This window comes from Primulina tabacum, chromosome 8 (genome assembly GCF_025594145.1).
Source record: "Primulina tabacum isolate GXHZ01 chromosome 8, ASM2559414v2, whole genome shotgun sequence".
In the NCBI taxonomy this organism is placed as follows: Eukaryota; Viridiplantae; Streptophyta; class Magnoliopsida; order Lamiales; family Gesneriaceae; genus Primulina; species Primulina tabacum.
The window spans coordinates 5,400,453-5,413,029 of NC_134557.1; the positions used below are offsets into that span (position 1 = coordinate 5,400,453).

The window sequence follows — 12,577 nt, forward strand, 5'->3', positions numbered from 1 at the left end:
AGTCATAAAGTACTAGTGAGCTAGCCTAAACGGTTGGACGTTCTAACCGGCTTAGACATTCGGCCAACCGCAGTCATAAAGTACTAGCGAGCTAGCCTAACGGTTAGGTGACCAAAAATTAATTAATTAATTTTGAGGGTTTTTTGATAAGTATGTTGAGCTTTTAATTTAAATTAAAAGTCCAGTTTAAAAAATCAATTTTTTTTATATAGATTTTGAATCAAAATCTAACAAAAAATACGATTTGTTGGTTAGTTATAATATATAAAACTTCATCTTATTATGTCGATACCGTGGAATCTATCTAACGACACTTAATCTCCTCTTAGATCACATAGAACCTAGGCACTGATATAATGTCCTATTACCACTAGAGAATTTTAACTCGTAAAATTCATTCACCATTTGTTCATAATTTTCAAGTGTACGAAGACATTTGCATTATCATCAACAGCGGTAAAATTATGACATCTCAGTTATCAATAAACATCAAAATCCATTTTTATTACCAGCATTAGTATTAGTATAAGTATATATATAATTTATATATATACTTATTACTTAATTATTTTTTAATAATTAATCATCCAAGATTTGTCAGTTCCGTGGCCTAAACCCATCAGTTTCTCATTGTCTTTTGCCACCATAAAATCTTTTGGTCTAACCTTCAGGGTGGAACACAACGCTTGATTGCACCTTGATATCGCGTTGATTCGCACTTCTTGAAAGAGAAAATGTTGGTCGATCTCCCGCGCTTAACCAATTCACTTCGACTGCCGTTTGATGTTGACCAAGCTTATCTCAATCGAAAATCCGTTCTCAGAAGCCTCAAGAACTCTAGGTTTGTGAATATACACTTTAATTCATTTCTAATGTTTTATTTTCCAATTTCTGGGATCTTTGGTTATGCTTCTGGAGTGACATTTGATTTCTCTTTGATGCACTAGTTCCGCGGCTTTGCATGGAGAGTGGGAGCTTGCTCGTAAGATTGTGTATCGATGGGACGAAGGTAAGGTCTCACTCTGCACACTCACTGAGCGAATTTCGTATTATATTTGCGCATCAAGCGTGTGAATATTCACATTTACGGTATGAATAGCTTTAATATGCGATTTATAACTGATCCTATTTCATTGTGGATTGTTACCATATTTCGTAAACGCTACCGACTCTTTGGAATGTGACAAGTTTGATGAAGAGTTTGGGGAATATAGGAATATTTTTTTCTTAATTTTGAAATTTTGATTTGATTATATGGCAATGATGATATTATATTTTATGTGGCTATGTTACATGTTATATGTCTGCAGCATCTGCTGAAGTACGACAAGCATACAAACAATATATTGCTGCAGTCGTTGAGTTGATGGGCGGTGAGGTGGTGTCAGAGGAATTTCATGAAGTGGCATTGTATATTTATCATCTATTTGAAGTCACCTCTGACAACAAAGAGGGTGGGAGCTGCGAGAGTTTTTCTGATAAAAAGTAAGGATTTTGATTTTGTAATTATTTATGGGGAAGTTTGTACAGTGATGGTTTTTTCGTGGTTATATAAGTCGAAGAGCTCAGAAGTTGTATATTGCTCATGGTTTTTGACTTTACCCATTGACTACTTTAGATTTTAGATAGTGTTTGGGTTATAAGCATAAGCATGTGAATGATCCTTTGTTGCACAGTAGATAATAACTTGGATGGCCAAAAAGATCAAGAGTATCTGGAGTGGTGAATTAGTTGCTTACTATTGAACTTCAAGTTGATGAGATAGAGAAAACTTGGTTTGGATTGTCAATAACTGGGGGGAACTTTGTTTTCATTTTACATTCGTTGTGTTTTTTGTTTTTTAAGAGTAGCTGTGCATTAATGATCTGGCATCTAAGCATTTTTTTATAATATTATTGAGACACAAATAGCTTGACTAGCTTCTTTGCTCTTACTGAGTAACTGTTCTTGTTAAAGTGAGATTTCAGACTTTGGGTCCACTTTATTGTCTATGAACTGCGGCGTTGACCATATGTTGCATCTACATCGTGCATTAAAATGTTTCATACAATGTTGCCAATCCGTTAGCCGTTCCAACAAAAATATAAGTTTCAATGCCACGAGAATGTAAGTATATTATTTCAGGCAGAAGTAGTAGGGTTGAGAGAGAGAATTGCGTCAACAGGGAAGAGCTTGATACTTCCATTTAAGAATTGTTAATGGTGTCATCGAGTGGCTTTCTTATTGAATCTTTCAGTCTTGTAAATATTTTGACCTCCATATGACCCCCCGTATTCGATGTATATCTATCAAAACTAGTTACATGGTTAACTGATTGCCAGTGGTACACAATTTATGGTTTCGTTGGTAACTAGTTTATATAATTTTCTCAGACTATTTTCTTGTGTTCTTTTCATGATTCAGGTTCGAATTGGAAAATTTTTTTGGCCACGCTGTTCCGGATGCAAATTTACAAAAAGTTGCATCCCTGGTAGATAGACTTTCTGGTTCACAGAAGAATGAGCAGAAGACCATGAATATTCCAGAATCGACGAGTGTAGGTGACAAGGAGTTGGAATTTGGTGCAGACCTTGCTTTCCAACCTCCAGCCCGGTTTCTAGTTGATTTTGCCTTGGAGCGTGGAGAAATCACACTGGATGATGAAACTAGCACGCCTTTTTCTCAACCTGAGGGATGGTCTGATTATGGTGGTTCAGAAAGCTTCCATCCCGTTAATGAAGGTAACTTTGATCTAGAATGGTTGCGGGATGCATGTGACAGAATTGTTAGTGAAAGCACTTCACATTTCCCTCAAGATGAACTGGCAATGACCATTTGCCAGGTTCTTGACTCAGAGAAACCAGGTGATGAGGTACCTTGATGATATTGGTAGCACTTACGTGCTCTGATTGTACTTTTTGAGCAAGTTTCAGAATGACCATGTTCTTACTTCATCGTGATTTAAAATGAAGATAGCTGGTGATTTACTGGATCTTGTTGGTGATGGCTCATTTGAAATTGTTCAAGACCTTATCATGGTATTAACAACCTTACTTCAATCTTATGTATTGTATTAGTTTAGCTGATCGAGCATGTTCTGCTTCACATTTTGGTCAATTACTATTTTAAGAGGTAAAAAACGGGTTGTTAATGTATTATCGAATATTTTTCTGTCAATTAGACTTGATATCTCCTTCAAGATGATGTTTCCGACCATGAACGTCGCATCCTATGAATCATGACGATCATGGAGCAATATGTTCCATTCATTTTAATAATTCATGAAACGTGTTTGGAAAAATAGTCATCTCTTTAACCCTGTGAACTTTTTCTTCTATCTCAGCATAGAAAAGAACTTGTTGATAGTATTCATCGTGGACTTATTGTACTCAAATCCGACAAATCAGCCTCAAGCATGCAACCACGGATGCCTAGTTACGCTACTCAGGTAACAAAGTCAAATTCTGTTTGTTTTGGTATGCTTAAAGCTTCTCGTGTTTATTAACAGTGGAGTACTGAATATGACTCCTGAAAACCTATTTTTCATGTTTACAGGTAACTGTACAAACAGAGTCCGAACGACAAATTGATAAACTTCGTCGCAAGGAGGACAAAAAGAATAGGCGCGGGACTGATCATGGGATGGAGAATGATTTTTCTTCTCTGACATTTAGTTCCCTACTTCAAGCAAGTGAGAAGAAAAGTCTTGTTGATGATCTTGTGGGATACGGTGATGGGCCTCAGCTTGCTGCGACTGCCCTTCCTCAGGGCACGGCGAGAAAGCATTATAAGGGATACGAAGAAGTCACTATTCCTGCCACGCCTACTGCACCGATGAAACCTGGGGAGAAGCTGGTATGTGTAGACTTAGTGTTCTGGTTAAATCAATATTTGCAGGGGTGATAAGTGCTGTAGTGATTACACTTGAAAAGCAGACAATTTTTCTTGTACGTGTTTTAGCATACCTTTTGGATCAAATTGGCACTGTTCTGTGCTTAATTTTCTATACTCTACATAATACTGTAAGAGTCAGGGTGATTTGCACTGACTTTTATTTATTAATATCAGGTTGAAGACAAAATTAATTTGCATCTGATAAGTGAGACAACTCTAATTTGGCATGTTAAATAAGCCAAAGATAATATCCTTACATGCATTCTTCCATTAATGTTTAAGGCCTTAGTTGGGCACAATGAACAGTTAAATAGAAACCCCTTGCATTTGGATTATGGTCATCCAACTGATTACAAAATTAATTCATAGCCTTAATACCATCAATGACTTTTTTTAAGTTTTCATTCCCCAAGAATCGTGGCTCAATTTGTGATTTAGGTTGTCACTTTTGGAAGTTTCATTTCATCTTACAGCTTTTGTTTACTGGACAGATTGAAATAAAGGAGTTAGATGATTTTGCACAAGCTGCTTTCCATGGCTACAAATCTTTGAATCGCATCCAGAGCAGAATATACCAAAAAGCTTTCTTCAGTAATGAAAATATACTGGTGAAATTTTTTCCATGTGGTGTTGGTTAATGGTAGCTATTCCAGGCAATAAACCTTTACCATCGCCGATATTGTTTGTTTTTCTTACAGGTCTGTGCTCCAACTGGAGCTGGGAAAACCAATATAGCCATGATATCTATTTTGCATGAGGTGTGCCGCCCCTTTCTTTCTTTGATATGATATATTGCTGTTTTATATCTGGTATTTCATTTGCGCTGATTTGGAGCAAGAAAACTGGGTGATGAGACTGTTGAGCAAATACTTCAGTGCTGATTGTACCCTTGATGCAAGAGACTCATGTTAGAGGAAAAATCAAGTGACGTTTAAAAATAATAAATTGCCGTAGACCATGAGTTTAGCCTTTTAGGGTAATTATTAATGAGAGAATTGAAGAATGAAATACTTCTATTGTATAAACTGACAGGTGGCCACTAGTCTTCTTTAACCGGATAAAAACTCTAATTTTTCATGATGTATTTAAAATACAAGCATCTAAAGTTGGTATAAAGAATAATTCATGCACCTTTATAACTCAAATTGATCAACATTCCCTTTTAGCGACAAAGTACTCTTCTTCAGAGTTAAGAGATTGACAAGTAATATAAAGTATACTCTTCAAATGACATGACATGTATCAATTTAAAGGTATTTTATATCAAAACCTCAATATCTTGCATTAGTTTTAGTCTCTCAACATCACAAAATTGTTGCATGAGAATAAAACATGTAGGCAATGGAATATTTAATAAAGTTTAATAGATTTCACATTTTGCTAATGATGTAAAGGTCAATGCTTCTTTTATGCAAGTACATTTCTAGTTCTCACATTATTATAAACAATATAATTTGCTTTCTTCTAGGCTGTTAACACTATCAGTTTGTCAACGAGACCTTTACCTTAAGCAAGCATCTTCCAGTTGAGAAATAAACCATTTTACATTAGCTATTCCATGTACCGTTCATAGAAGCCAAAAGAAGTTGCAGATCAGAAAGGCCACATCTTCCATTTGACAAACAAACCATTCTACGTTACTTTCTTTAGAAATTAAAAAGGAATTAAATTCCTTTTTAGGTTGTTTGGTCGAAATCCGTGGACTTAATATGCCATCAGAAAGTTGACATCCACTTTTCAAGTTAAATTCATCATCTTTTTATTCTAATTAACCAATGTAAGTTTTCTCCTCTGTTTTACAAATATATATGGATGGTTAGTGCAATGGAGGTGCTTGCTTGACGTTATTCATGATGATAAGTTTTCTACTTACGCTATCTTGATTAATCTCACCTATCATTTTGATAGATAGGACAACACTTAAGAGATGGCTATTTGCACAAGGATGAATTTAAGATTGTTTATGTTGCTCCCATGAAGGTAAAATTCCATAATTTTTGGCCATATTGTTTTTACAATAACTGAAGATCATGTATATGGTTTTTTAGGCATTAGCTGCAGAGGTTACATCAGCGTTCAGTCATCGCTTGTCTCCACTGAATATAACCGTGAGAGAACTTACTGGTGACATGCAACTTTCTAAAAATGAACTGGAAGAAACTCAGGTGATTTGTTGTTCATATGACCGTCAGTTTTGATTCTTGTTATTTTTTTCATTTGTTATGTTTTGCTTATAGAATTTGTTCATTATATACCCCTTTAACTTGTCTTAGTGTTCTTTTATGTGTCAGATGATTGTGACAACACCTGAAAAATGGGATGTTATCACTCGTAAAAGTAGTGATATGTCTCTGTCTATGCTGGTGAAGCTCCTAATCATTGATGAAGTACATCTCTTGAATGATGATAGGGGTCCTGTAATTGAGGCGTTAGTAGCTCGCACTCTTCGTCAGGTATATCATGCTTTATATTAGTTGGATTTCGCTCATATTTCTTTCTTTATATTATGGTACTCGGTTTTTAAGATTTTATACGTGCTGTAATTTTATGCACTTTCTATGAATTTATTCCTCCAAACTAATAAATGGAAAACATGGGTGCCTGTCAAGTTGAAAATTCTTCATATTCTTAGAAACACCCTATGTCCTTTAGAATGTTACAATGGTGAATGCTTGTAGTTCTTTGCTTACGTAATAGGAGTCATCAAATAAGTTTTGATAATGTATGTTATGTTTTCGGTGTTTTTGTTGAAATATTTCTTCGAAATGTATTTCAGAAGTTGAAATTGAAAATATGATGCAAGTTTGTTGTGGTGTCTGGTGGATCATTGTATGAGATAGTGGTCTTGTCAAGTAAGAGAGTACTGGATGAAAGGATGTCTCATCATGTATGCTTACCTTTTCGATAGTTATTAGGTAAAAAAAACAACTTTTCCGTAGTGTTTGGAATATTTTGAAATTTGATAATAAATTGCATTTGGCTAGTGGTGTGGCTGTGTGGCACCATGAAATACAATTAAGTAATTATTTAGGAGTGGTTAAAAGGTATATTAAAAATAATGACTGAAAAGAAAAGAAGTGAACCTTTGATGAAAATGTCTTTGAGAAAAATTACGAAACCATAAGGCTGAAGCTCATTTTCATTTTTGAAGTTTGATATTTTCTTATCCCAAACATACGTTTTGTTTTAGTTTCCTCCAACTTGAGTGGTAGGTACTTTTTTTGAATGTTTAGCGAATTGGTGGCATTCACGAGATTTTAGGTTCTGTTTGATCTCCCCTTCTGTGTTAGTGGGTGAAGAGTTTTTCCTTGTTCTTGTCTGTCCTATTCTTTGTTTAAAACTTCTCTGAGTCTTTCATATGCCATGATCTTCATCAATTTATGTAAATTTGAGAGAAGAATATTTCTCATTATTTTTCTACCGAGTTCAATACAATAGTTATACAAGTAAATGTTGCGAATCTGTCACACCCTTACACTATACTTAGCATAATTACCATAATCAAAATAGGGTTTGAATGATATAACTATAGTACGAAGCAAATCAAACAAGAGGCATCACTTTGACGGTTTATAAAGATTTTGGCATGATGTCCCTACATTCTTGTAAAAGCCAAAAACTCAACTCAAGCAACAACATCAACACGTATATACAATCGTATTCTTACATACAAACATATTCTGTAGCATTATCCCCCTAGACATAAACTTTGTAAAACTTGTTTCAAACCCATACATTAAATTCATTATAATACATATGCGGAAGCTATAGAATAAGAAGTCCCGGTTCTTGTCGAGGTGAGGCACGTCACTAGCATCCATTGGCGAACCGGCATCCTATGTCTCTCCTTTACCTGCTCCTGTAATACATGAGCTACGTGAGTTTATAAAACTCAATAAGTTGGCACTTGTACATATCAATATGCGTAGAAGGAACATATATATCAAGTCGTGAACAACAATGAAACTTTAAACCATGTCATATCATAGCATATATTCATGTTCATTTTTGTACTTGAGCCTCATTAGTTGACCTGTACTACCGTGCTTGCTTTATTATATAGCTACTACTGTGTTGGACGTCAGGGAGCAACCTTTGGCAACCCCACGCCCCATGAACGTATATTGGCCAATAGCTTTGGTGGACTTAAAACCACCCATGATGTCAACAAGCTCTATATCATGTAAAAATCTGTCATTTTTCTTTCATGTTCATGTTCATGTTCATAACATAGCACCCATCATCAATATTCATGAGTTTCTTACATATTTAATACATAACAATGGAATATGGTGCTATGTTTTCATCAATAATATACTAACAATGTACATATAGCAATAATCAATGGGAAGTGTTTGAAATCATAATATTACTCATGTATTACTTCAAAAACATGCCAACTTACTGTCCAAGCTTAAGAACACTGGTTTGAGACGGTGTTTCTCGCTCCTATACTGTCAAATACATCAATAAACCCATCACTATGTATATACTAGGTGAAAATCACTCCTTTACATGTGGAACAACTAAAAGAGAAGAAAACTTACACCTATATGATGTTCTTGTGATGGAGAATAAACTTCTAACCTCAAAATGATGAAGAAGAGATGAGCTTTTGGAGGAAGATTTATTGGTGTCTTTCGAGTTTTGCTGTGGAAAAGGGGTTGTGGAATGGTAAATAAGGTCAAGGAAGTCGAAACTTATCTTCTTATATGCAAGGCGGCGCTCGGGCGGTCATAAATTACCGCTCGAGCGCGGCACTTTCTGTCCGAAACCAAAAATCCAGAACCATTGGCGCTTGGGCGGTAATTTCTTACCGCTCGGGCGCCACTCTGCGCACAGCCACCTCAAAGATCGCTTCAGAAACGGCTCTTCCGTTCATAATCTGAAAAAATGGTAAACATGAAAGTTGTAGCTCTATGTCTTGGCTTGAATCTCCCACTGGTTTCATGTCATTTGGAGGTCTGAGTAAAAATTTATGCTCATTCTCCCAACATGTGTCATTGTAGGAGTGACGATACACACGACCCACTTCGGGGCGCTTTTGGCTTGTCTTCCACAATGATTTGGACAAAACTCAAAACATAAAAGTTGTAACCTTATATATTAGCTTTCTAATGGTTATGGCCTCACACCATTTGGATCAATATTCCAATGATTATGCTAAAACCCGTACGAACTACCATATTTTCATCTCATTTCCCACCACTTCTATTACACTATTTCTACGTACACATCTTACTATCACTATTTAGACACATATTCATTCTCAATACACCATGGACAATATAAATATCATGTTCAATCTCAATATTGATACCTCAATCATCACGTGAAATCTAATGAGCTAAATAACTACGTAATAAACGACATAAAAGCATTATTATCATTTGTACGAGTAACCGGGCATTACAGAATCAATCACCACATAATTAGGACTTAATCTTAACTAACAAATCTCCTAAAAACAAAATCCCAAAATTAGTCTAATCTAATCTCTGTAAATCCTTTCTGTATTTCAATAGTATTAAATTCCTAACTTTGCCCCATCATTGTACAATTTATATTTAATCTTTTTCCTTGATGGGACCACTTTATGTGTCCGCATAGTGTTAAACAAATTTTGAACCATTACAAATTGATGAACATTGATTGAACTGCTATCTTGTAATGGTGGACATTTTAGTAATTCGAGAAATTGTAATTTTCAATACATTCCTACCACTCCTTTTCTAGCATTATTGTTGGTTCTTTCTGAACCAATAATGTTCAGAATACAAATTAGATTATATGGTGGAAATAATGGGTTTCCAGCTTATTGCACCAATGATCACTAATATCGTTTGGAGATTAAAGTGGAGAAAACATACTACTGAAAAATCAACACAGGGACTTGACTAGGTGCACATGCTATTTTGATATTTTTAAATAACTATGCACATCGGTATGTGTTTACCACAAAAAGGTAATGCTGTACTCGCTTGCCACCACAAAAATGGACTTTTGCCCTAGAAGAAAGTCTGTTACCTATGGAAAGAATTTTTTAGCCGACTGCAATTAGATGGAATGAGACGCACTTTGGCACTTTCAAACTCAACATAGGCGGTTGCTCTCATGGAAATCTTTGTGAATTTTCTATTGGTGGTATCATTCGTGATCATTTAGGGAATCCCATTTAGTATTCCAGGATTCCATTTGCATAGGTCCCAACCTCTAGGGATGAGCATTAGGTCAGTTCGGTTACCGACTGAATCAAATTTTAATTAACCGAACCAATTTTTTCATAAACGAACCGAGCAATTTATTTACCCAAACCGATCAAAACCTAATCGAATAAAAATATGTTACGAATTAACTATCAATGATTATTGGTTAAGCCATGACCCGATCCTATCAATATCATCTTTTTACAAAGCAATAACACGAGCAAATTAAACTTCTAAAATAGCTTTGAATTTTTGTATTTACAAGCCGAATTAATCAATCACGAACAAATACTCTTATTTACCCTGTTTTATTATTCTCTCTGACATATGTCAAATTATAAACCCTCAATGACCAACAAAAAATTGTCTTGACCCATGAAAAATAGGTCCCAAAAGATACGAAAACTAGCGAATTAAACAAGTTCGAATGGAGCCCTTGTCTCAAGGATTCATATGGTATGATTATTTCGACCACAAAGTGATGAAGATTTGACAGTCTCCAAGCAAAACTAAACATAAATTTCCACTGGTGACAGATCGCTGTTGGCAATAGAGATCAACGAGAGATGACCGATGAGTAGATGATGGCGATGAGCGAACAAGAGTGAGAGATGGGCTGTTGGCAACAGAGTTGAACGAGGAACAAGTACAAGATGGGCTGTTGGCTGATGGATTTTAAGGTTAAAATCATATACTACACAAATATGAATATATAAAAATAATAATATTACCTAAAATATCGGTTAATCAATTATTAAAAAATGGAAACCGAACCGAATTGACCCTTTGGCCGATTTTTTTGAAAATAAAAACCGAATTTCCTGTTCAGTTTGATCGGTTAATTCAATTTAACCAAAATTTTACTCACCCCTACTAACCTTTTATGGCTACTATGATTGGATTTGAACTTTTCGAGCAATATCGTTGCTTCCCTTTTTACCTTGAGTCAGATTCGCTTGTCTCGCTAACCACCATCAAATCTGATCACACAGCTCAGGAGTTAAATCACATTTTGAACAGAATTCGTTCCATTGTTCTGGTATTTCAGTCCACCTTACCCACATCTATCTAGAAGGTAACCATGTCGTGGGTGCTCTAGCGAACGCGACTTCCGAAGAAAGTTGGTTTCAAGTTTCAACAATTCTCAAAAGATAGGCTTCCCGGAAGCATCAAAGCTCTTTGCAAGATGGATCGAATAGGATGACGATATTTATGTATCCTCCTCTAGTGTGACTTAATGAGTTTTGAATATTTTCTTTTCGTGCACCGTGAATCCCAATGGACTAATGTATTTCGGTTACCTGGAGATATTGGCTTAGTCTCCCTCCTTTTCATGTGGTTTTTAGTGTTAAATTAAAATGGCCTCGCTTTAAAAAAAGTTCCTTTCACGAGTAATTTAATTTCAGGCAGATACTGGGAGTTCTTGCTCTTTTATGCGATGTGGTAATCATAGTGAACTATTAATTGAGGGATTGAACCACATTTGTTAATGTTATTTTAAAATTTTACCATTTGCATTTTGCACTAGGAGTTTGTTTTCCACTTTTGATTTTCCAGATTGGATCAAGGTATTTATTTCTGGTTGGTTTCCTTTCCTTAAATGTCACTTATTGAATTTTTATCAAGTTTCTTCGAGTCACTCGTGTAAAGGTACATATAGTAATTTCTACTTACATTGGCATGACAAGACTTTTGTTTTCATTAAGCTATTGCTTTAGGGCTGTATTTGGTCTCTGTCTTCCATGTTATTTTGATTTTCGAGCTAGAGAAGTTGTAGTTTTCAATATCTTGGAAAGCCCAAGTGTTTGACCATCAAAACTTGCTCTTTTTTTTTCCTGATGTTCTCTCTTGGTCCAGCTTGAGTTCATGGGGGTGACTCCATTGGTTTGCTTAGTGGTATGTCACACACACTACATCCTCTTGAGGTTTAACGACGATATTTGTTTCACAGGTAGAGTCGACACAAAGTATGATTCGTATAGTGGGACTCTCTGCCACTCTACCGAATTATATGGAGGTTGCTTCCTTTATCTATGCTTTTGTCATAGTTTAGACATCTTATTTTTTGACATGTACATTTATTTGAGCTAATTTGCATAATGAATATTGGCTAAAATAATAATTTCAATGGCGATACTTTGCAAATTACTAGGTTGCTCAGTTTTTAAGGGTAAATTCAGATACTGGTCTATTCTTCTTTGATTCAAGCTACCGCCCAGTTCCTCTGGAGCAGCAATATATTGGTATTTCTGAACCGAATTTTGTAGCTCGTAAGGAATTGATGAATGAGATATGCTACAAGAAGGTTTGGTTTATTTTATGAGCACCGAAATTCTATGTAATTGGGAGAAAATAAGTATATGATATCTAATTCTTTCTTTTATTAGGTTGTTGATTCAATAAGGCGAGGACATCAGGTTATGGTTTTTGTTCATTCACGGAAAGATACTGGAAAAACCGCTGAAAACCTGGTAACGTCGTTTTAACATATACAATAG

The 12,577-nt window shown here is 35.4% G+C and overlaps 1 protein-coding gene across 1 annotated transcript in view; it reads left to right on the top strand.

Annotated features, from left to right (window-relative positions):
* Nucleotides 1-595: 595 nt before the first annotated feature.
* Nucleotides 596-12,577, top strand: part of LOC142553271 (DExH-box ATP-dependent RNA helicase DExH14) — a 40,015-nt gene continuing 28,033 nt past the window's right edge. The window contains exons 1-15 of the mRNA XM_075663406.1: nucleotides 596-841; nucleotides 948-1,009; nucleotides 1,311-1,485; nucleotides 2,404-2,851; nucleotides 2,952-3,017; nucleotides 3,323-3,427; nucleotides 3,535-3,834; nucleotides 4,365-4,481; nucleotides 4,572-4,631; nucleotides 5,782-5,853; nucleotides 5,922-6,038; nucleotides 6,165-6,326; nucleotides 12,031-12,096; nucleotides 12,232-12,384; nucleotides 12,467-12,550. Of these exons, the coding sequence (XP_075519521.1) occupies nucleotides 735-841; nucleotides 948-1,009; nucleotides 1,311-1,485; nucleotides 2,404-2,851; nucleotides 2,952-3,017; nucleotides 3,323-3,427; nucleotides 3,535-3,834; nucleotides 4,365-4,481; nucleotides 4,572-4,631; nucleotides 5,782-5,853; nucleotides 5,922-6,038; nucleotides 6,165-6,326; nucleotides 12,031-12,096; nucleotides 12,232-12,384; nucleotides 12,467-12,550 (2,094 nt within the window). The 5' untranslated portion in view covers nucleotides 596-734. The remainder of the gene's footprint in view (nucleotides 842-947; nucleotides 1,010-1,310; nucleotides 1,486-2,403; nucleotides 2,852-2,951; nucleotides 3,018-3,322; nucleotides 3,428-3,534; nucleotides 3,835-4,364; nucleotides 4,482-4,571; nucleotides 4,632-5,781; nucleotides 5,854-5,921; nucleotides 6,039-6,164; nucleotides 6,327-12,030; nucleotides 12,097-12,231; nucleotides 12,385-12,466; nucleotides 12,551-12,577) is intronic.